Source organism: Chrysemys picta, chromosome 1, assembly GCF_011386835.1.
Source record: "Chrysemys picta bellii isolate R12L10 chromosome 1, ASM1138683v2, whole genome shotgun sequence".
NCBI lineage: Eukaryota > Metazoa > Chordata > Testudines > Emydidae > Chrysemys > Chrysemys picta.
This window is the reverse complement of record NC_088791.1, coordinates 294922696-294948467: the sequence shown is the minus strand read 5'-3', so window position 1 is coordinate 294948467 and position 25772 is coordinate 294922696. Positions and strand designations below refer to the sequence as shown.

Sequence of the window (25772 nt, the reverse complement as noted above, 5' to 3'; positions counted from 1 at the left end):
AGCTTTTGTGTTTGGCTGAGTTCACAAACAAAACGTGCTGGGCCTGATTCTGATCGCATTCACACTGCAGAACATCAGGAGAAATTACCACTGATGGCAACAATTACACCAGTGAGAGGAGAATGGGTCCTAAGAGGCCAAACAGAGCCGTTCTTAATTATTTATATTCCCCAGGCAGTGTGCACTTTGTCTTCTGCATGCCTTAACTCAGACTCTTTCTCTAGGCTGAATCTGGATCGCCTCACTGGCTCCTACTTTGATAAGAAAGGAAGAAGACAGAAGCACTGGAGTTGGCAGGACTTCAGCCATCATGTTCATGCACCTCCTTTCCAGTCCATCTGCATGAAACTAAACATTTATATCAGGATTAAAATTGTGGCTCAGGAGCAAATTTACTTATCATTTACTAAACAACAAAACTGCATCTATTTCAACATGGGGACTAGGCTAAAGGTAAGTTCTCAAGACTAAGCATCAGCATTACATATCCATTTCCTATTTACCAATTAATAGGACTAAATTGTCCCAATGGACAGGGCATTAACTTCTTCCTAGAAATGGCTCCACTGAGATGTGACATTTTCTGGAGTCCTGTTAGTGTCCTTTGTTAAAAATCCTTCCTGACTATTCAGTAAGTTTATTCCACATCTGCAATTGCTGCTGAACAGAGCAAACTGAAAATTGTACACTGGAGCGTTTTTCTGTCAGAAAATGCTGTTTTGGCAAAATTGAAACTTCCTACAGGCCTGATTCTGATGACATTTCAATTCAGAAAAGAAATAAAAAGCATTTTGATAAGGTTAAAACATTCCATTTTAACATTTTCAGAACAAAAAAAATCAAAATATTCTGTTTCAAAATTACTTTTCATTTTGAAATGTATTATAGAAAATAAGTCAATTGAAACAAAAGTTTTGATTTTCTCTAAACAAAATGTTTCAATTAACCTGAAACTATTTTCTCCCTCTCCCCCAGAAATCCTGTTTTGCAGGAAACTGTTTTTAAGGAAACTTAAATGGTTTTTGTTCCAATTCAGAACTAATCCAATGAAATGGAAATTCTGGTTCCTGACCAGCTAGCTCTCCTGCTGAACTTGGCTTAATAATAGGGTAGTGAACTTGCAGGCATACATGTGTATATCAGTGCCCTCTGCTGGATGAAAACAGAACTACTCAGCTCTTTACCATTGTTCTTATATTGCTAGCAGCTATGGAAATCTTTTAGCTAAAGTGGCGGGTGTCCCGCGGCTTTGAAAGTGCGAAGATCCAAGTTCACACCCATAAACAGTAAGCTGGAGACCACAAGTCCCAAGACTTTTCTTCAGCTGCTGTATTGATTACTGCACAGCTGAAAGTCCCACTACACCATCTCCCCACACATCTTTTTAAAAATTTAGCTTGTGGGAGAAAGACACATTGGAGACGGAGGGATTAGTTTCACCTATATTCCCTCAACTTTACTCAGTTCCTGTTTGAAGGACCCCAGGGACACTGTTGGTCCTTCCTTAGACTTTTAAATAAGGTTTGCTTGGCTTTGTAGAAATTACTCCAGAATGTGACATCAAATAAAATCAAAATGCGTTTCTTGTGCATGCCCTGATAACAGGGGTGTCTCAGAATGATGCATTGTGGGATTATTTTCAGTGAACAAAGGATGCACCAGGAGGATTTCACAGTAAACAGGTGTGAAGAGTTTAATTTACTTTCTGTGGCAAATAACCCCTATCTCACTTGGGCTACTAGAGACACAGCTTCAAGGTGTATAACTATTTTAGGTTTTTCAGTTTACAGGTGAAGATTTAATATGGTTTAAATAAAAGCTCACTGTAAACACATTGCATGAGACTGATAGCGCAGCATTTTCTGATATTCTGCAATGGGACTCTAAGTATTAATCATGTGGCCTTTTCGGTTGGCTCGGAAGATTAAGTTCTCTTTACATTGACTATTTTGCAGTTGAAAGACACAGCCACACTCCACTTACTTAAACCAACAGAAAGCCAACTGGGACTACTCCTGCACTCCAAAAGCATTCAGATCAACAACCTCCTAGCCAAAATGAAGAAAGTGTTACGAGACCTGCAGCGCACGCCATTAAACAAAATTCAGGGATTGCCTCTTGTTCTAGCACAGCTGCGTAAACTGCTGAAATGGAGACGTAGAAAGATTCTTGCCCAGTAGACACTCTGGGTGTTGCAATGTTAGAGTTCTCTCTAGTCAAGTAAGATTACATGAGCAGTTCATGGTGAAAACAATAAAACTCATTTTCAAGCATGTCATAAGTGTTTAGCTGTATTCCAATGTAGAGCATCTATGGCACTAAACAGCACATTTGAAAATATGCAGTGGATAGTATATTCCTACGGATAGACCAGTACATATGCACTAGTCTGATAGAATGAGAAGGTGGTTCTTATAAGTAGGAGAAAGGACAATGGGGTAACCTTAAGTTTGGTGGGAGCCTATGTCAATCAGTGCCTGTTGCGTGACCCAGCGAGCATGCCTTGCCCAGCATTTCAGCCCAGAAATTCATTGTGGGATGAATAAGCAGCATGTGTATAGTGCAACAAAACACCCCTCTTGGTTACTAAAGGGGAAGGGTATGAATATGAATGAAAGTAAAAGATTGTGGATGAAGAGCCTTGTGTGGTATGAACTCCCTCTAATTCTTATCACAGTGATCATTCCAGGGGGTTAACAATGAAGTAGCCTGAGCGACAAGGGTTGGTGTTGAACAAGCTGGCTGGTGTATTTTTATTTGAAGCCTCCACCTGTGTCCTTCAGTGAGACAGGGTGAAGAGAACGGGGCTCTGCCACAGAGCGTAACCGAAACTACAAGTTAATCAAAGAAATGGAGCTAAGAATTTTTTTCCTCTGTGAACTGGTTTTCTTAAATGAAACAGTTGGGCACCACTATTATTTCAGTCTGTCCTTGTAAGTCACTCTCTTCAGTCTTCATGATTCTTTTGCTCTTCTCTGAAAGGCCTTCGGTTTGTCTACAATTTTCTTGAAGTGCCCAGACCTGAATGGAGTATATTCTAGGAGTAGTCTGACTGGTACTGAATGAAAAGGGACTATACGTTCACTATTCTCCATAACATATGGTCTCTGTGCATATAGTCTAAGCTTTTTCCCCCCTACCATTTCACAGTACCAGCTCATACCTAATTCACTATTATCAAACTTGGCCTCTTTATGTTACTGCATGCCAGATTTCTCTCCCCTTGAATACCTGGGTTTCATATTTCCCCCAGCTACAGTAGCTTGCATTTTAACAGGTTCAGATTCATTTTATTATTTCCTGACAATATTTCTACCTCTCTAGGTCCCTTTATTAGTCATCACTACTTTCTTTAGTCTTTCAGCTAGCATTCCATCCACATGGCAGCACTCATAACCAAATCAATTTCAATTAGTTTTTCCAACTAAAATTTCAAGATGCTATCAAATGATGTACCAGAATTCAGATCTTAGATGTTCTTCATTCACTAGTTCAGTAAATGTATTAAAAGGTGATCATGTTCATGTGGCATGACGTTCTTTATAAACTCATTCCGCTTATTCTTTATGGCTGTTTTAATGTTTACATCCAGTGTACCTAGGAAGGCATGACATGTTACAGAATTTTATAAACTTAGAAAAAAAATTACTTATCTAATAAATATTCCTTCCATAAACTGAGTGTGTTTTAGGTTGTCCCCACATCATTCCTCCTGTTTGAAACTTCCTGGCTTGGACAAAAAGGGTGCCCCTATGATTTTCACTATTGTATTAGCAATTGGGACGGATGTGGAAACTGGACCGAGACTCAATACAAATAAATAATAGTGTCCAAAAGACTTCTTTGGGTGCCACTTAATTATTCACTCAATTTAATTTTGTATGGTATAATTCAAACGGGTGTTAGGACCCTGCCTCTTCATTATGTTTTGTGTGTCCAGGAGAGTGATCAAGAAGCAACTGCTATGAGGCACCACTGCATGACAATTAAACCACTCGAATTCTACAAATGAGATTAGGGAAAACAGGATTTTTTTTTAAAAATAGTTAATTCAAATGCCACTGTCAAAGCCAAGGGATAAATGGGAAGTTTATATTGTATTTACAAGAGAAAAAAACACAACAGTCTGGAAGGAACATTCCTACAGGACTGAACACCAGAAGAACAATACATTCAATACGTAATGACAAAGGACAGATAGATGAGCCAGCAAGTAGCTAGGCAACAAGAAAAGCCATCATATAAAACAAGGGCTGAATAATACTTGTGCGTTCTGCCATCAGCTCCCAAGTTTACTCTTAGCAAAAGCCAATTAGTTAAAATATTACAACCTTGGCTTCTTCCCTATAATAAAATTGCAGTGAAGAGACCATTTAGTCACACAAGATCCTTCATGAGTAAAGAAAATACAAATTTACTTTTATTATGACTATAAAGAGATGAATTTAACACAATTAGCTGCACACTCAGTACTCAGTGATACATCTGTCTGTGCCAGATAAAGTCAGTGCTCTTACTGCTAACAACAAAATAGATCTTGTCTTTCTTAATGAAGCATCGTACATGCCTGCAGGATATTTATTGGTTTGCCATTACAGTTATCTTGTCAGACAAGTCTCAAATACACACAAAGCTTTACTCAGGGACCAAAATAAGAAGCAAAATTTTTATTTAAAAAAAAAAAACATTAAAAACAGCAAATGTCTAGTCAGATCATATAAAGCACTTTAAATTAATCTTTTGAAATTATTTACACTATTGTATATGTAAATATCTGAAACTGTACATGTTTAAACAAATCTTCATTTACCAAACAGGCTGAATAAACGGATTGCTCTTGTAATCTTTTAAATCAGCTGCGCTAGAGCTCTCTGAGTATTTTAGAAGTGAAAAGATTCAAAACACAAGATAACATAATATTTTACCCTTCAGACCATTTCTGTACAATTAATTCAGTCATAACTCTGTACAGCAATCATGCACTCTTTTGTAAAACACTATAAAAAGACCAAATGTACATATATTACAAGGCATTGGACAGTATTTTACAGCCTATGTTCTTGAATAGGTAAAGGGAAGGGGTATGTTCTCTTCCTTGTTAGTTCCTTAGTTAATTTCAAAAAGTTACATGAGATCCTGTAAGTACCATTTCCATACCCCAGAGTGTCTGCTATAATGCTGCACATGGTGACTTTAAAACTTGCCATTTTAGTATCCAGTCAGCTGCTCTGTAACAGCAAAACTGTTAAATCAAGTTACCAAAAATATGTAAAATTTCTACAACATGCAAGCTAGAGAATAAGTAAAAATCTGCCATTTAAGTTGCTATCTTGCCTTCCACATATCTATACAATAAGGGCATTAAAGACACTCTAAAGCCATTTTCAGTGTTTCATCCAGTTTATGGACAAGTGTTTAAGCACTTAGCCTTCTGAAAGGGAACATAGCAATGTTGTGTATCAATCATTCATTGCACGCTGACCATAATCAGATGTTACACATACGCATTGTTTACTGATCAGCAGGTACTTCTTTCATGACCCTAACTTACAAAGGTGCTTTTGTATTCACTCATCATCACTTCTCCTTTACACATCTTTACTCCACCGCACCAGTACTCCACAAGTTCCATAGTCACAGCTTTGCCACCAGGAGCTGCTCTTTGAGCCCCTTTCCCTGGCCTACAGCATCTTAGCACTCACTTCTGACAATGCGGCTGCACTGCTCAACCTTAAATCAGAAAAAATAAAAACCCTTAACCTGAAACCTTAAGTACCTGAAAACTTTAATGCTAAGCCTTACCTTTGCCATAAAGCCTTTAGTACATGGGTAGTTCCCCCTCACAAACATTAACAATTATATTGCACAGCTTTCCACTGCAAACCCCATATATTCATTTCATAACACGGTCAAAACTCTAATTTAAAGATTCTTCACTTAGAACACTCCAGAATATCAAAGTACAGGTGTCAGTGCTCACTGCTACTAATCATTACAGGCACCCAAAATACATGGCATCAAATATTGCAGAACATTCTGAAATTCAAGGGAAACAAGACAGTTTTCACAAATTAATATACTTTGAACTATGTTCTTCAAATGTATTGTGGACTAAGAAGATTCTTCAGAGGGTTGAGAAAAATGAGTGTGCCTGTCAAAACGAAGCTGCAGCAACATTTGACACTCAGGTCACCATCCCATTCAAACACAGTGCACACTGACTTTTTTCAACTTTGATTTCCTGTCATTTATCTTCAGTGTGTCCCAGGAAATTGCTAGTTCTTTTACTGCACACACATCTTCTCCATAAAAGGAAAAGATATAAGGTCTTAAATATATTTAAGTCTTAGCATTTCAATCTGAGACGTGTTTATATCTGATGGCAAGGCAGAAACTGAGCTTGGATAAAAATCTTCAGCGAGTTTGTTCCCTTAAGTTTTAGGAAAGAAAAAACTGCCGTACTTGAAACAACTTGTAGAACTCAATTCTTCTGTAAATCAGTATTAAGCAGCCCGGGGAGTATTAAAGCTGATGCCTTGACGGATCCCAGTGTAAATCCTTTATTTACTTCTGGCAAATGACTTCATGTCCCCTTCGCTGCGTGGCATACCACTGAAATTTACCTCAAACGGCCTGACTGTTGGGCTATTTAGACATTGACAAAAGTAGGTTCACCTGAAAGGCAAAATGAAAGTATATGTTAGCTATTGTGTTGTTACCATCATCCAAGGTCAGGAGCAGACTTATGCTGTTTGAGCATCTAAACAAACATTCTACAAATCTCCAAGGACTTAGAGGAACCAAGAGAACAATTATAAGAATATTGGTCAAAAAGTGCAATCACCAGTTCTAGCTAACTTACAGACTCCTACTATGCAATCGATGACTTGACAAACTAGCTCTTCCAGCTGTTACAATCTATTGTGTCAACACGGCTTCTAATAAATCTGAGGGGAGGGATAGCTCAGTGGTTTGAGCATTGGCCTGCTAAACCCAGGGTTATGAGCTCAATCCTTGAGGGGGCCATTTAGGGATCTGGGGCAAAAATCTGTCTGGGGATTGGTCCTGCTTTGAGCAGGGGGTTGGACTAGATGACCTCCTGAGGTCCCTTCCAACCCTAATATTCTATGATCTGCATGCAATTTTAAAAGAAAGTTATGTGCAGTAGCCATTTGATAGACAATTAAGTAAATTTAAAATACCCAAGAGGGGTATCTGAATCATTTACATTATTAATAACCCAGAAAACTTTAGCTTACATAAACCAGAAGGGGAGGAATAAAAGAGATCCAAAAGACTGGTGCATCATTGTCCATCAATGAAAAGACAGAAATCTCACTACTGTGGGGAAAAAATTCACCTTATCCCAGTAGATTATTCCTGCTCCATCTTCAGAGGAATTTAATATTCTTCTCCCACTTCATGTTCCCTGTCAAAATACCCTGTGGGGAAATTCCTCCTGTCCACATTTTTGATTAACAGTTTAATACTGTGTGAACAAGAATCACCAGTTGATCCCCTATACCCAAGATACCACTGATGTCCAATACATTTTTGTTTTAAAAAGCTATGGGATCGCTAAGAGAGTGGCTTATGCAGGGCCTCCTGATGCAGAGAGTTCCTTACACTGATTATCTTTGAGGATAAAAGCCCTCCTTAAACCTGAAATTCTGTTTAAGTTTCCATGATTAGCCACATTTTTCCAGTTGTTCTTGAGTTCAAACAGATCCTTGCAATTCCTTCAGAATTTGTACACACCTAGCACATCTGATCACTTCTCCAAAGAGGAAAGGTGCCCGAAGTGGGTGTAGTTCACCAGAACAGTCCTTGCTATGACCTTGTACAATAAAATCCCAACGCTGCATGTCTTAATCACTAATCTCAGTTTTAAAACAGTTTAATAGATATTTGTAAAAACTAAACAATTGCATTTGCTCAAGGTTTAGAGTTCAAATTAATTCTGCATTTTCAAAGAATCAGAAAAGAGGAATATGAATAAAAATTAGGCAAAATGGAAAAGCAGGTTAATTTAAAAATGTGAGCTAGTCATGTGAAAATGAGTAATCTGTAAAATAAAGAGCTTCACTTTATACCTGTTCCATTGAAGGACAAGCTATGATCTGGAGATCTTCATTGCTAAATTCTTCCTTTAACAAAGCATGGAGTTTCTGGAACACTTGCTGAATATTATTCTTTATAAAGGAAAGAAAAACATTTAGTGTTGGAATATCACAAGATCTGTCTCAAATATGAAACAAACTGTACATCCTGTGTATCAAACAGCCTGAAGTGAATGGAGAAGTGTGTGTGGTAGAACTCTGTGCTCTTAAAAGTGGTACTCCTCTTAAAAGTAACTCTAAAAATGGCATAGAGAGGTTTCCTTGTCTATTGTGTGACTACTCCAGATCATATGTGCTCCAGAACAAAGATGGGGGGGCAGGGGGGAGTTCTTAACACTTAGCCCTGTACACTTAACCTGGCATCTAAGAACCATGCTGGGTTTTCTAGTGTGTGCACATTCACCAGTAACAGGCCCTCTGTTAAACCTGGGCAACCCTCATTGCCTTTGATCGATCTGCACAGGTATAACCTGACTGGACTTACCAAAGGTTGGTGATATACAAGAAGAAAGAATCCAGCAACTCTCTCAATATAGTGTTTGCTGTGTACACTGGGTAGGAGTAAAAGCAATATACACCTCTACCCCAGTATAACGCTGTCCCGGGAACCAAAAAATCTTATTGCGTTATAGGTGAAACCGCGTTATATCGAACTTGCTTTGATCCGCCGGAGTGTGCAGCCCCGTCCCCCCAGAGCACTGCTTTACCGCGTTATATCCAAATTCATGTTATATTGGGTCGCGTTATATCGGGGTAGAGGTGTACATTTATTTTCTTTACTCTGAACACTTACATCAGGTCTGTGAAATAAGGTTCCATTTTTACACAGTCCCTTTTATGATACACTAGACTGCTTACTTATTAGATGCATGGTGTCTTTCATATGATTACTGTCTGGATTTCTAATGTACAATAACAAACATAGAAGAGTATGTAATGGACAAGAGCAACAGAAATTCAGAAAATCTTGTCAAAGTTAACAAGAAAAATAAATAATCATCTGATAAAGAAACTTAGAAACAGCTACATTAATTCATTCCTACAAAAAATAAATGAGCTGACAAAGCACACTTTCAGAATCTATTCAACTACGTTAAGGTTGGCCAATCTATGGAAAGTATGCTGATGTATACACTAACAATACTTACCCTAATTGGCTTAAACAAAATGAATTCAGTGTCCTTATTGGCCAAGTATAATGACATGCTTCGTAACATTGATGGCAGCTTTGTTTTTATTGTCTTATAAGTGGAAGACACTAAATCATTGACCTTTGCTGGAAATAAAATTTAAAATTATTAGACACAAATATTTGCTCCTGCTGGTTGAAAGTTTATGTTCCAAATGATCTCCTCTATTTTTTCCCTACTTTATGCACATCACCACCCCACACCCCTCTGAACCCCCAAAGTCACAGTCACCACCCTTCAGTGGGAAAAAGCCTCAACAAGACTCCTCCCTTCGAGGTTCCTTATTTAGTTGGAGATGTGACTGTTGGGCAATACTCAGACCAAGAAAAGAAAATAGTACTTTGCAAGATGTCCTTAAAGCATTCAGGCCTGGTCTTCATGGAGACAGACAGAGCACCTGGCACTAACCATATGCCTGAGATAGCTATGCAGCCTGCCATCACAGGAATGTTGTGCTGGATTGAAACATGCTTTCTATATTGTTGCTACATATTTTTAATGCCATTTTCAAAGGGGCTTGAAAAAAACATGGGGAAATATTCACAAACTTTGGGGGGAAAAGGGTTACAGCCTTTATTTTTTTACTCTTGCGGCTTTTGTATTTTCCTTTCCCTTCTCCAGCCTCCGAGAAATCTGACAGCATGGCAAATAGTATGTAGGACAGTCCCAATGAACTAAGTGCTTCTTGAAATTTCATTTAAGATAAACAGGTTCTCATTTGCACACATGCTATGTTCACATTTGCATTCATGTACAGAATCACAAAGCAAAAGACATAAGCTAGAAACTATAGCCAAGAGTTCCAATTAGCAGCAAGATTGTCTGACTTGCAATGAGGCAGCACTGAATTATAAACAAACGTGTCAGGCTTTGCATTTTAGGAATTTAGTGCAACTAAAGGTTCAGACCTATGAAACAAAGATTCAGATTTCTAGATCTACTTTTTGTAAATATCACAAAATATTAACTGCTCAAATCCAACAAAGGTTCCTAGGAAGTGTTCTCATTTGAGCTCTTAATATGAAGGAATTTGTCGTTAGCTTCCCACTTTGCATATTCTCAAGAGTTGAAAATGTAATGTATTTACAAAACTATAAACAATAAGCCTCAAAGTAATATTCAGTGATCCCTTTGATACAGAAGCAGGAGCTTTACCTTAATCTATTCAAGGTAACTTTCAAGTACACTTTGCATTAAATGGTCATCACATGAAAAGCGCATTTCAACAGTCACATCTTCAAAACTGTTTAATGCACCCAGGCACTGCACAAATTAAACTCATGTTTTCAAGTTTTTCAGACATTGGAAGTCACCTACAGGATATGGAAGATGAAGCTCTCTGGTATTAGATACTGAAACTAACACAATTGTTGAAAATACTTTGACCAAGATTTTCAAAAACTAAAGCGACGGAGAGCTGTTGTGTGCTTGGCACTCTGAAAATCAGAAAAGTTCCTAAATACGGATTAAGGAACCTAACATATTAGGCTAATTTTGAAAGTCATGGCCTAGGATGACAGAAAACAAATTACTTCCTGAAATGGTCTAGCCCAGAATGCATTTTGTATTGCTTTAATGTTCTCAAAAGTCATAACTAGAAAGGTTGTTTGGGTAAGTGGAATAGTTTTCAAAACAAGTTCTAGAAAAGTGGGAACTAATACAAACTGTCCTTCATCAGCCAATATACTATCCTACAAGAGCCTCGATAAGACTATTCTGAATAAAATGAAAAATGTAAAGCAAAGGAATACCTGGTTGTGCCCAAGGCTGCTGTGAAAGATTGTATTTGGGACCTCCCTGACTGGCCATTGCTTTCAATGCAGCAACCTAAAACAATTAGATTGAAAGAATGCGAAATTTTTTTTCCATTGGTATCAAAAAGTGAAATCATATCAAACAAGCCAGTAACATTTAAATAAAAGTCTTTAAATTTCTAGTCTGAGACAGTTTTTTTCCTTTCTTGTATATTTTGATTGAGGATATAAATAGAAGGAAAGTCAAGTCATGACAAATGCAATTCCAAAAACAATAGTGTAAGATTTCTGCTGCATATTTATTTATACAATTAATAGGAGGCTAATTTAATCTTGATAATACTTATGCCTGCCATAAATGAAAAGGGAACCAAAACGAGATACATTAACTATTTCACAAGAATCTGTAGCTACATAAAAGATAACAGAGTAAGCCCTTAAAAGGAAAAGTGTACCTAGCCAATCTTGGCCAAAAAAAATGCAAATGCAGCAGTCAAACCCATGTAGGCATCTTAACATGCTGACTTGTCAGAATGTCATACTGTACAATATAAAAACTCTTCTCACAACTGAAATTAGAAATGGGGCCAGATTTACAAATATATTTAGACGCCCATAGATAGGCACTTTTGTATATCCCACTGGGGGCCTAAGTAAGCTAGGTGCGTAAATTCTATTGAAAATCATAGGAATTACGCACCTAACTCACTTAGGCACGTTTGTAACTCTCACTAGGCACCTACCTCCATCTTTAGGCATCTAAATATTTCATCTAGTCCATGGACCAAGGTAAGATAGGCACTTTTTTAAAAGTAAATTCAGTGTTGTAATTTTCTGAACTCCCAAAAGCAAGGAAACAGGATAACTTTGGTGTCACTGCAACCACCAGTCTTGAGGCGTCACGATCCTCATGATAAACCTGTTTATATGCAGTTATACTAAAGAAGTTACAAATACGAGGACTCATAACAATGCTCAGCATGTCCAGTGCTTTTCCTCTTCAAAGCACTTTACAAACATCATTTCTATTGTATGATCTTTCCACACTGACCTTGCATATAAAAAGATAACTTCCAGAGAACAAACTCAGCACTAATATTGGTTCAGAGATGTACACTGAACAGAAAAGAAGCTTTTCTGCATCCTCCTTCAAACAGACACATTTACTGCTTAAAGTCTACCGTGCAGAAAGTGTTACTCTAAAAAAGTCTGACAAAAGTTACCTCCATGGATCTCTTGCCTCCATCTCAACAGTATACATCAGGAGAAAAAAAACTTATTTAATATAGACTACTTCTATCTGCCAGGATAAGAACACTATTCTTCCATGAAAAATACTGCCCTAAATGCACTGTGTTACAATCTCTCACACTGCAAATAAAGCTTGTATTGCCATTTTAAGCAAGACTATTATGGTTTATTCCCAGGTATGTTTGCTTGGTTGGTTTTAGTTCGTGTTCATAACTTAAAATGTGACACGGTAATTCTGTTCCTAAAGTTTTCAATACCATATTCATAAAAATTGTGCAAAAACTATGTTAAGAAAATAAAACTGTTGCAAAGTCAATCACGTAGAAGTTAGGAAATTACAAACTATCGTCATGCATTTGAACATGCAACCTTAATTCTGGCATTTCCTTAACTTTTCAATGCTTGACTTTATACATAAACTGCTAAATGAACATTATGATGTCTGCAATTTCCTGGGTTTTTAAAAAAAGCAAACTGAAAACAAATCCCATCTTGTGGCATCATATTAACACCCACATGGTTCATCAGCAGGGTCGGAACCTTCATATCCACTGCACAGATCTCTGCCACTTGAACTAAGAATAACTGGCAGCAATAGTAGATTGTCATCCTCCATGTGCACAAACGCTAGAGGGGGATGAGACCTATTTGCTAGTGTACAGTTACTGACAGCAGAAGAATGGCCAAACTCAAGAATCTTGGGTTCCATTCCACGTTAGTGGTTACACACCCTTCTGCCCCAGTCTCCCCACCCTACCACCCCGTTCATCCGAATCCTGTCTCTTCCTCTCCTCCTGTGCCAGGAGCAGCACTTGCAAGGAAAAGTCTTGCTCACCCCACATGTTCACGGGCTTGGGCATTCCGAATACTGACAGAGTCTTTTGAGAACGTAACTAATTTAATTAACTGCCACACTCTAAGCCTCTAAGCACATGACATCTGTGATTTTTCAAGAGCTTATACACTCAGTAAAATTTGGCTGGCTTTTCATGAAACAGCAAAACAAAAATCCCCAGCACCAAGGACACCCCCTTTGCCCCGGCTAAATTTCAAGTCCCTGCTCCAAAGCACTGAATTATGTCCCTGCTCTAAAGCACTGAAGCAATGCAGCTTCTCAATGAAACAGCATGAGAATTATTTTTAACATGGGCAAAATATATGTTTCCCTAATCTCATTCTTAGCAATAGCGGAACAATTTCTGCTGAGGTTATAAGCAACTGAAAACGGAGTCTTATCATGGGAAGTGTCAGGCAGCCTTAAGTCCAGGCTGCTCTACCAGCGCTGTCTATTATAAAATGAACATTAAACAAATTTAACTACAAATTAATCCTGCCATTTCAGGAAAAAATATTTCAGTCAACACAGCGAATGTATAGCCTCTTTGTACCTTTGACATGAACTCCTCCGGCTGCTCTATAAACTGTTTGGTTTGCTGCTGAATAAACTGCTCACAAGCTGATTTCAGGTGGTGGTCTACATCTTTCTTAGAGTCGATATAATGTTCTCTGATCTCTGGAGTACCCTTGAACATAAGACAATTATCTTCTTTTTATTTGCCCAGAAATCACCACACTATTAAACGAAATGAGATTTTTTTCCTACACAGAGTTAACAAAAAGACTCCATATTACCTCCAATAAGAACTGTATCAGTGCGTTGTTGCTGTTTAGCCTAAAAAATCTTGGAACAGTCCTTGGGTTCAGGATTTTAAATGCTGCATCTGTGAAGCAGAAAGTCAACCAGACTGTAAATGTGCAGGATTCAGCCAGAGTAATTTAAACAGAAATACTTCATTTCTTCATTACAATGCCATGGCATGATTACTACTATTTGTTATTAAAGTAACACTCAAGGACCCAATCAGATGAGCGTCCCTCATACTAGCCCCAATACAACTTCAAAATAAGAGAGTCCACACACTGGGGAGCTTACAATGACCTCACCGCACATTAAGCAGTGGTGCCCTTTGTTTGGTTTGGCAGAGAAGGTGTGTTGCCCTTTTAAGGATTAGACAGCCAACGAGATACATGCTAAGTAGAGGCTGCTCCAGGTCAGCATGGGGATTCAGACCCATTTCCCTCCCCTCCCCAGGTGATCGGAAGAGAAGGGGACTATTTACACCCATATTTGTGCAGTACAAACCCTCTTTTTCACTTGGACCAGGCTGAGCAGCACCCACCCTCCCATCCATGGCAATAGTTGAAATACCAGATTTCATCATGATCTGTGGTGGGCATTACGCTAGTCAAGCCTTTCTTGGGGGGCGGGGAGGGAAGGAATTTTTCCCTCACCTCCGGATTGGCCAAAGAGAGGTGGTTATTTTTACCTTCCCCCAACAAGCTGGGGGCTTAGTAGGATGAACAAATGAAAGGGGGGGGTTAGCCTATGATGTCACAACTCATGATTTAAGCTTGGTGCAGATGTCCACTGCAGCTCTTTTGTAGGGAAGGGATACGGTGATCAGATACAATGGATTGGGAAATTATTTAAAGGGGGTATTCTTTAAAGGAGTAGAAATTGGGGGTTTGGGGCTCCAATGACTGGTATGGCAGGGAGTCAACCCCCCTCCTTTATAGCCTCTTTTAATACTCATTCAAGGTGGGAAGGTCCCAGCAGCAGGTTGGCTGAGGACTAAGATAGGAAAGGGGGTGGGCTGCCAGCAGCCCCCTGGGTATATGTAAGTGATTATGGAAGTACCTGCACAGTACACTTATCTGCCAGCTACTCTCAGACATTTAGGAATAAAATTGCGGGCTAATTAAACCACATCCAGAGTCTCCTGTCCTCTTTCTGGTATAGCCAGATAACCTAATATTGTGCCAGCAATGTAATAGTGCCAGCAATGTAAACGGTGCTGTACAAGACAAACTCTGTTCTTATGAAGGCACACTTCAAATAGACAAATACTATACACCAAAATGTACTCCGCCATTCAGAGAATGGTGATAGTTTAGGGGCCATCCTGCAAACCCCGATTTATGTGTGAGTAGTCCTACCGATGTCAGTGGGATTATTCACAGAACTAGGGAGTTAGTCACCTGAGTAAAGGTTTATAGCATTAGACCCACACAGCATCCCAAACCAGTGACTGATGTGTTAGATGCATGGTGTCTGTTTTTTAATAGGGGAAGGTGACAAAATTTCACTACTGACGTGGATTTGTATTTATGAGGTTTGTGGAAGTAGTGAGAAGAAAAGTAGTAATACTGATACCTGCAGTAAGTGTACCAACATATAAGTGCCAAAGAAAATGAACCCATTTCCAAAGGGGTGTGAGAGATTAAAGGGATACCATCAGCCTGAAATATAGTCAAATTTAAAAAAAATAATTGGAAGTAGTTTCAGGTACTGCCTGTGTCCCAGGGTCCATTTGCCAATTTCTTGTTTTGTATACCCGTATCTTCCTTTTATTTTTAAAAAGTGTTTCTCTCCTGTGTTGCTGTAAAAAAAGTCCACACAAACAGGAGAAACTGACTATTGCAAGACTAGCTATCTTGGAAGTGCTGTTAAATGCACAAAATAAACAACAAATATCATATTCCCCCCATCTCTTTCAGTTATAATAATCTTAGTGTTATAAGTAATACTTATAAGTACCTCTTTTTCAGACTGGAGCATGATTTTTAAGTTGATGATGTCTCGAACTTTAAATCCACATTTGATTTAAGTCAAGCCAATATGCAGAAAGCTTGGTCCAACCGAACCTCTTTTCCTGTTACTTACCACCTTTGCAAGGCACTGGCTGGTACAAAAATTTATTCATTTAAAAAAAAAAAGATACAGAACAAACTTTTATGTCAGCCAGGACAAGACACCATAAGGACATATTTACCCTTTAACCTCCAGCCAACTAGAAACTACTTAATAGGAAGGAGGTCTCATTGATGTTCAAATGCAATAGATGTAATTGTTAGTAACAAGATTCAGTAACTTTAAAGCAAAGGTAACAGTGTATTAGATGACAGAGAAGAAAGATTATTTCTTCAACTTACTCTTCTGTAATGCAAAGAGATGTTCCAGCTCCTTTTTCTCAGGCTTATCAACAGCACTGAGTCTCTCTCACCTTTCCCTTTTTTCCTTAAGATTTTTTTCCTCTGTGCTTCATAATGCACTCTCAGGAAAACATTAATAACTACTGCCTCTTCTGGATGGCCTCTGCTCTTTATTTTTCCTCCTTACTAGATGTATGTATGCTTCATGAAACAACTCTCACCATGATAAACAGAAAAGTATTGACTAACTTTACAGTATAAGGAATACTTCTCTAGTCAAACTTCTACAGAAAAGACTGGGGCAATTTTAATTTTGGCCTAGACAAGTAAGTTTCATGTTGTTAAAATCAATCTGCTAAGTAGCAGAAACAAGAAACTGCTCTGTGGAGTACAACTAAGGATGAAAGATATTTCAGCACAATACAAATGTGAAGTTTATTTAGCAATAGTTTGTTGTTGTTGTTTTAAACAGCATGTATGAATTGGACAGGTAGGTGGCTAAAGTACAGATACAGCACTTAATATAAATCAAAAGTATAGTAGAGTTTGTTAGAAGCATTCTCAGCTGCTGCTCTTAGTAGGTAAAACCTGTATTAGAAAGGATTAGAACAAAGCAAGACAATGTAGCAAGCATGCAGATCATTGCAGGTGAACATAAAATAAACCCACAACCTTTGCTAGCATATCAGGGGAGGGCAAGCCCACCCAGCTCTATCTGCCAGCACTGTGAAGTACCTCTAGTTTTCTTAAGGTCCAGGGAAATTTCCTTAATGGTGAATTCAGTGTGGAAAGGAGCAATTTGTTCACGAAGAATCAAAAGGTGTTTTATTAAGAAAAGCTGTCCATCAACCTGGGTCTAAATTACAAAGAGAAAAAGAATGTCAAAAACTTAAAGAAAAATATTAATATAAGAGCATAATCATAAGTTCTCCCAACTATTTCAGTTACTTGCGTTAATTAATGCTAAAGCCCTAGTTTTGTTTACAAGCCACTCTAGATTCATAGCACCAATAATTATGACCAGTGTCTGACATGCTACATTTCTATATTATTTCTGATAACTCATTCAACAGAAACAGACCATTTGTATGCTCCTTAAAAAACCTTGATTACATGCTTTCCGCACTAGTGTGCAAAGCAAGCATAACTCCCACAATCTGACAAAGGCAGCCCATGCTCTTACATAGAGGATCTTTTGTTTCACATTTTATTATATTCCCAAGACATTGAGTATGTCTACAGCCGTGCAGCTGTAGCGCCATAGGGTAAACACTTCCCACACAAGCAGAAGGGCTTTTTCTGTTGATATAGTTAATCCACCTCTCCAATAGGTGGTAGCTAGGTTGAAGGGAAAATTCTTCCATCGACCTAGCTGCATCTACACTGGGGTTCGGTCAACTTAACTACAGCACTCAAGGCGCAAAACTTTTCATAACCCTGAACAACATAGCTGGCTCGATCTACTTTTTAATTGTAGACCAGGCCTAACATCGTTTAAAAAAATAAGGAAGTGCAAAGAGTTAAACACAAATACTACAGTCTGACAGAGCTATTGCTATTCTGTTTTTATTAGGGCTGTCAAAGTGATTAAAAAAATTAACCGTGATTAATCACGCTGTTAAACAATAATAGAATACCATTTATTTAAATATTTTTGGATGTTTTCTATATTTTCAAATATATTGATTTCAATTACAACACAATACAAAGTGTACAGTGCTCACTCTATATATTTATTTTTTATTACAAATACTTGCACCGTAAAAAACAAAAGAAATAGTATTTTTCAATTCACTTAATACAAGTACTGTAGTGCAATCTCTATCATGAAAGTTGAACTTACAAATGTAGAATTATGTACAAAAAATAACTGCATTCAAAAATACAACAATGTAAAACTTTAGAGCCTACAAGTCCACTCAGTCTTCCTTCTTGTTCAGCCAATCGGGAAGACAAATAAGTTTGGTTACAATTTGCAGGAGCTAATGCTGCCCGCTTCTTGTTTACAATGTCACCTGAAAGTGAGAACAGGCGTTCTCCTGGCACTGTTGTAGGCAGCATCGTAAGACATTTATGTGCCAGATGCACTAAAGATTCATGTGCCCCTTCATGCTTCAACCACAACTCCAGAGGACATGAGTGCACGCTGATGACGGCTTCTGCTTGATAATGATCCAAAGCAGAGTGGACCAACACATGTTCATTTTCATCATCTGAGTCAGATGCCACCAGCAGAAGGTTGATTTTATTTTTTGGTGGTTCGGGTTCTGTAGTTTCCACATTGAAGTGTGGCTATTTTAAGACTTCTGAAAGCATGCTCCACACCTCGTCCCTCTCAGATTTTCGATGGCACTTCAGATTCTTAAAGCTTTGCTCGAGTGCTGTAGCTATTTTTAGAAACATCACATTGGTACCTTCTTTGCGTTTTGTCAAATCTGAAGTGAAAGTGTTCTTAGAAAGAATGAACATGTGCTGTGTCATCATCCGATGATGATTACATGAAATATATGGCAGAATGCGAGTAAAACAGAGCAGGAGACATACAATTCTCCCCCAAGGAGTTCAGTCACAAATTTAATTAATGCATTATTTTTTTAATGAGCATCATCAGCATGGAAGCATGTCCTCTGGAATGGGGGCCGAAGCATGAAGGGGCATACGAATGTTTAACATAACTGACACGTAAATACTTTGCAACACCGGCTACAGAAGTGCCATACGAACGCCTGTTCTCACTTTCAGGTGATATATTAAAGGATAAGCAGGCAGCATTATCTTCCGTAAATGTAAACAAACTTGTTTGTCTTAGCAATTGGCTGAACAAGAAATAGGCCTGAGTAGACTTGTAGGCTCTACAGTTTTACATTGTTGTGTTTTTGAGTTCAGTTACGTACCAAAAACACTCTACATTTCTAAGTTACACTTTCATGATAAAGAGATTGCACTATAGTACTTGTATGAGGTGAATTGAAAAATACTATTTCTTTTATCACTTTTACACTGCAAATATTTGTAATCAAAAACAATATAAAGTGAGCACTGTACACTTTGTATTCTGTGTTGTAATAGAAATCAATATATTTGAAACTGCAGAAAAGCATCAAAAAATATTTAATAAATTTCAATTGGTATTCTATTGTTTAACAGTGTGATTAATCACGATTAATTTTTTTAAGCATGATTAATTTTTTTGAGTTAATCGCATGAGTTAACTGCGATTGACAGCCCTAGTTTTTATCGTTACATGTAAAGCTTAGTTAATTTCTAAGCAGTAAAACAAAGATACAGAGAGTACAATGCCAGAGTTCACCATACCATAGGAACCTTAACTCTTGCATTCTTTGTTATTTCAGCTGTGCACTTTTAATGTTGCATACGTTTTTAAATCTTGAAGATCATGCCAAATTAAGGTAAAGGAAATGGGACCCAGATTACACCTCTGCTGTTGCTATTGCTGGCAGGAGAGATTTTTCACCAAGATTAAGTTAACAAAGCAGCAACATTTGTTTACACGGCAGGCTGTACTTTGGCATTAAAAAAAGAAAATATTTTAAAAGAAGAAACAATGATGAAAACTGGTGAAAAGTAAATCAGATGAACATTTTTAATAAACCAAGACATTAATAATAACAATACAGTATAGGAATTTGCTTTCTTTTTTTTTTAATTAATGCATGACTTAATCTGACAGTGCTCTAGTGAGTGTTAAATTAGCATGCCCCAGGAGTGATGTGCCTTAAACCCCGATAGCAGGAAACAGCATGCCTGCACAGAGCTCACTGCAGGATCAAGGCCTCAGTCTCTACAACACTTTCTATCAAGGCTGACCCAATATTGTCAGAATACCAAATAACTGCAGAACTCTGAACAAGCTGCATATGGAAAAATAATAATTTATAGAAATTTTAAGGAAACTTTTCCCATATCATTTGGATTCCCCTAAATCTATCAATAATTTTCATGAATTATGCTTTTAAAATGACACTAGAAAAAAGGTAGATGTATTTCAAACCAATTCCTGATCTGTGCAATTACAACCAGCTTGGGTAACTGAAACAAAGGGATTTTTTTTTTTTTTAATAAATTCTAAATACTTCTGCCATTTATACAATCCACTAAATTATTATAGCCCACAGAATTTTATTTTTGTTTGTAGCAATTTATCTTTCTGGGTTTTATGAATTAGCAACAATGCTCCAATATGTGTGTTCAATAAACTGCAGAGAAACATTTACATTAAAATAATATTTTCAGTGAAATTTAAGAAAAAATGTTCACAAATATTTTTATTATATAGAACACCAACTAAATTGATAGCGTCCCATTAAAAAGGAATGATAGATAAGAGCACCTCCTTTGATCATACAGACTAATATTTGCAAGGAACAGTCTTATCAACTAGCCCACTTGGGAACTTAAAACTCAGTATAACACATGCAAGTCCAGTAAACAAGATATAAGAAACACAGAAATATTAGGTGCAGAGATAATTAGAGGAATCCTACTTTAGTCTATTATTTTGCTGAGTCATACGAGTTACACTAGTCTATAACCTTTATCTCTACGATTTTTAAGTTTAGTTTTTCAGCATGGTTTGTGTATGCATCATTTTCTCTGCTTTACCACATCTTATATCACAATGAAATGCAAGCAATTCTTACGGATCTCTGGGGACAGAGACAGACAATGTATTTTGATGAGATTTCAACAGAATTCTGGACAACTCTTTTAAGGGCCTTCATTATATATAAAAGAATCTTTCCTAATGAACACTACTACATTCTAGAAAGATAATTTTGTCTGACCTTATTTTTGGAAATTGAATCCGCAGCTCCTAGCAGTGAGTGAATACAGGCAGATAAAGCCTCTTGTGATAATCCTTGGAACACTGCCCTCTGGAGGGAGGAAAAAAATGTTTGCCAACCTTCTACATAGCTTAAAGAACATACAGGACTTCTGATTCTGAAGTCAATGGTTCCGCTCACAATGCATAAAGTTAAGCACATACGTAAGTGTACAGGGTTGGAGCCACATTAGCAGGGAACCCACAAATACAAAAGATTTTCATAACAAACAGACTGGATATGGTGGGTGCATAATTAAGCAACTAAAATAAGGAATATACTACATATACTACAAATTTTAACAGAGTTTGTAACCAGTTAGTGACATGATTGCTCTGAATATGGTTTGTGTCCTTATATACCACATGGTTAAATCTCTATTAGTAACCATGGGACCTAAACAGTGTTTTGCCCCTGCCAGTCGCCTAGGCTAGAACATGCCTGTCTTCCTGTAACTATTCAGCACACTACTTTTGCAGTGTAGATGTCACCACCTGATTGAGCTGGAAAACCAATTTGGCTAGTCCTCCTTTCTCACAGCTCTCTTGGGTAGTAGGACATCTCATATTGCATTGCTCCACATGCTGCTGGTGCCATTCTGTGTGCATACCTCCATGCACTCTACCCCCTGCTTAGGTAATATAGGATAGTTACCCAGATTTTCCCAGAATACACCGATACAGAGTAAGGTGTGGACACACAAGACACTCTGTTGTGTCATGGAAAAAAGTTGTGTGAACTTGGCTCCACTGTGTTTGCTGTAAACAGTTAAATGAGTGTGTCACAAAAACTGGTTACAACACTTTTGTAGATGTAGCATAGCCAGGGCTTTAGATACTCAACAATAGATGTAAAGCGTCAGATTTTCAAAAGGTTCACTTAAAACTTCAGTCTGTTTCAGTTTTCAGTCTGTATGCTGATCATTGATCCCTGCTTCTTCATACACACCCTCCCTTATAATTGGGCTATGTAAATAATTCCAAACTGCATTTTCTTTCCTTCAAACAGTGGGCCCCAACCAAAAACATTACTATTTTTACTGAGATTAACATCAAAACGTTAATTACTTTAATTATTATATTTTTCCATATTCTATTTGACACCTCCCACACTTTCACAAGTTATGCCTCTCAAATAAGAATTTCTTCAAAAGTGTTAAGGTAGCCCTTTTGCTGTGTCTCCTATCAACTGAGTAAAAACAAAAATCAACGTACAGCAAAAATGCATGTGTTCCCTGGGTTTCTCAGAGATTTACCAGCCTTTTCGTAGTTATGTTAAATGGCAATCTAATTATGGAACTTTCCCTTTAAGAGTAGGTTATATGAATAAGTATTATTTGAATCTCTCTGAACAGGGTGTTTATTGTATCTGCTGTTATTAGCTGTGTTTTACACAGATTCATGCTACTGTATACTTTCATATACTTTAAGGCAGGGGTTCTCAGGAAAAAAATTTGGTGGCCGCTCTCATACTTTTTCCTAAAATATTTAATTATTTAGGAAAAACAAATAAATATGCACATAAACACATCCAAATCATTGTAATTTATTTATTGCTAACTAGTAAGTCTGTTGTGAAAAGTGATATTAACAAATGTACAAGTATCACTTTTCACAGCAGACTTACTCAGCCCTGCCAAGCCTAGGGACAAATGAAGCCCTGGCTGGGGGATCAGGGGAGGCAGAAGGGAGCTGGAGCCTGAAGCCCCACTGCTGGAACCTGGGCCCTGCCGCTGAGCAGCTTCAGCCCAGGGCTGGAGCCCAAAGCCCCCTGCCAGAGCCTGCTGTCCCGCCACTCCAGGGCTGAAGCCCAAAGCCTGAGACCCACTGCCCCAGAGAAGGTGGGGAATTCACTGGCTGCCTGCTCCTTCAACATTGTACCCCAGGTGTTTCCAGAGGGGGGCAAGGCCCAACCGCTGCTGGCGGCCCCAGCAATCAACACCAAGGCAGTGCATCCAGGAGCAACAGGGAGTCAGAGGGGCTGCTATATTGCGCCCTCCCCCCAACCCCCAATCACAACCCAGGAGGCCGTGGCCATAAGAAAAGCCCCTGGCGGCCGCATTTGAGAAACGCTGCTTAAAGTAGTCTTATTTTATGTAAATTTGCCCGTTTCTTGCAGTTGTACTTTTAAAGTTACTAAAAATGTGGTGCAAAGGATTTAAAACATTTTCTAAGGTAACTACAGATTATTCAATTTTAAGGCCAGAAGGGACCATTAGGATCATCTAGTCTGACCGTATGCATATCACAGGCCACAGAATTTCACCCCAAAATTTCTACATCAATCCCATAACTTCGTTGAGCTGGAGCATTTCTTTTTTTTTTTGGTCTGTGAGGCATGACACTTTTTAAACATTACCCGTTGAAAAATCTTAGTAAGATGGCAAATGCAATTTTGGACCTGATTTGGTGCTTCATTTCTAAATTTACATGTGCAAAATCACTTGTCTTTGAACAATCTGCAATTTGCCAATTCACATATTTTATATGAAGAGACCAGCAAAAAAGGCAACAGCTAACAAAAGATAAGTATCAATGTTTTCCAGTTATTTTTAGACAAAAATATCTAGAATTTGTAGGATATTCTTTTTTTTCCCTACTTTAACTTAAAACGGTACAGTAAGATAAAAGAAGAGGTGAAGTTTGTGCATACATCTATACATCTGTACAGTTTAGAGAGACACACTAGAGTCCTTCTGACTGTGGGATACCACATTCCATGTAGATCTGCTGGTGAAATCATAGTCTGCGGTCTGGGATTAAGGGATTCTGCTGTACCTATTTAAAGGTAGAAAACACACATTAAAAAGTTATTACTCTTTCCTTCCATCTGAAAACAATACGTAGTGAGTGTTATTTAATGCTGACCTCCATAGGAATGTTACACATTACAAAATTACTTTGTTTTCAACCTCCTCAGAGGGAAGAAACCTGACTTTCAGTATATACGTGCACAGAGTATGTGGGCAGCTGTGTAGAGTTTGAATTCATCTTGAAAATGTACTGGGTAATCTTGAATTGGTGTATGTACTCTGAAACATGTATTTAAGGAGAGGGCATACGTGGTTCTCAGAAAAACAAAACACTAGCCTGCCCTCCTAAATTAAAAAATTGCTAAAAGACATTTGAAAATAACTTTGCTACCACACTCATTCTTCAGGCCATCGGATCCAGTCAGTGACCCATCCCTGAGACTGCGTATCTTCCTTCGCCCAATGACACCCATCTAATCCTTCACCCCTGGCCGATTTAACATGTACTGACTGCCCAAAGGAGATCTAGCTCATCCTTTGTGAAATGTATTACTTTTATACACATTTCTCTGGAAGTCACTGTAGTATCCTAGCTGCTATAAGGATGTGATGCATATCTACTGAAGAGAGTTATGGGGGAGAAAAGACAGTGGAGAAAATATAGGAGGGTTGCCCACAGGGCTTTAACAGGAACCCAGAGGCCACCCAGAGGAAGGGGAGAAAAGGAACCATATTGAATGAGTTTACTTTGCTATTCTTTCCTTGCTATACAGTAGATAACCTGAGGAGATTTAGCACAGCTGAAATATAGAATTTAGAACCCATGTTAATATGACAACATTGTCAGCTGTTAGGACAGAGAACAATGATTTTGTCATGTGGATTTTATTAGAAGTCACAGCCCTGTTACAAGAGCACCCTTCATGACAGAGGAGGTGCAAAACCATCTGTGCACATTCAGATTGGGTTTTCCTAATAATTGGTGGTGGAGAGCCTCACGGAACTCATCTTTCCCCTAGATTTTGGGGCAACTACTAGTTAACCTCAGTGACAACCATTTAAAAAAATAAAAACTAAAGGAAGTCAACAGAACCAGTCATGGAACAAAAACCTGCAATGTCCTGGTGTGGGGATAGTCTAACAATCTCTTACATTTGTGCAATTCCTACTATTTGTTCAAGTCTAGACTTGTGTGTTCTAGCTGGTTCTAGTCTAGGTCTTTGGTGTGTCAGCCTGGTATGTCCACAGTAGGAAACCATGATAAATCCATGGAATAGTGAAGACAACTGCCAGAGCTAGAAAGATACAACTGGGAAGCAGAATATTAATAAGTGAGTAAACTGTAGTAAGATGGAGGGGAAAAAAGTCATCCAGGGATTCCAGGCACATTTAAAGGCATGTAAGCAGTACTCAGGTGGCGTTCTGGTGTTAACAAAATCAAATCTCATGGAATTAATTATTTTATAAATGTATAAAAACATGGATCCCAAAATGAGGTTTTAAAATTCATAGACTAATGAATTATTGCAATAACTAGACTACAAGTTATTGAAATCAGTTAAGAAAAACATTAAAAAGGATGCAATCACTGTCTGATTCTATGTTTTAAACAGGAAAACATTCTTGAACTACAACTTCCAAAGCGCTCACGTAACACACATGCCAGAATCATATAAAACCCATTCTTCTCCTGTGAGCTCAGCTCTTTATTATACTTCATATAAAAAAATGCTATGACCCTTGACAACAGGAGTAAATATTTCACAGAATGAATGCATCTGTAGTACAGACGTGCCACAATCACCATCACAGGATTAAGGCAGGTAATAAACACACTGAAAATCCAGTTCCTGAGGTTTTCTGGGAAG

General features: G+C 38.1%; 2 protein-coding genes across 7 annotated transcripts in view; one reads left to right on the top strand and one right to left on the bottom strand.

The window, feature by feature from the left end:
- The window catches only part of ERICH6B (glutamate rich 6B), a 73322-nt gene extending 67195 nt beyond the window's left edge, over nt 1-6127 (top strand). For all 4 annotated transcript variants that reach the window (XM_042842699.2, XM_065593521.1, XM_065593519.1 and 1 more), the window contains 2 exons: nt 225-453; nt 1956-6127. In XM_042842699.2, the coding sequence (XP_042698633.2) occupies nt 225-453; nt 1956-2180 (454 nt within the window). In that variant the 3' untranslated portion in view covers nt 2181-6127. The remainder of the gene's footprint in view (nt 1-224; nt 454-1955) is intronic.
- Nucleotides 4653-25772, bottom strand: part of COG3 (component of oligomeric golgi complex 3) — a 48362-nt gene continuing 27242 nt past the window's right edge. For all 3 annotated transcript variants that reach the window (XM_065593495.1, XM_065593502.1, XM_065593504.1), the window contains exons 15-23: nt 23805-23929; nt 21114-21203; nt 17044-17164; nt 13948-14036; nt 13704-13838; nt 11062-11137; nt 9269-9396; nt 8094-8192; nt 4653-6675 (exon numbers count right to left, since the gene is read on the bottom strand). In XM_065593495.1, coding sequence (XP_065449567.1) covers nt 6646-6675; nt 8094-8192; nt 9269-9396; nt 11062-11137; nt 13704-13838; nt 13948-14036; nt 17044-17164; nt 21114-21203; nt 23805-23929 — 893 coding nt within the window. In that variant the 3' untranslated portion in view covers nt 4653-6645. The remainder of the gene's footprint in view (nt 6676-8093; nt 8193-9268; nt 9397-11061; nt 11138-13703; nt 13839-13947; nt 14037-17043; nt 17165-21113; nt 21204-23804; nt 23930-25772) is intronic.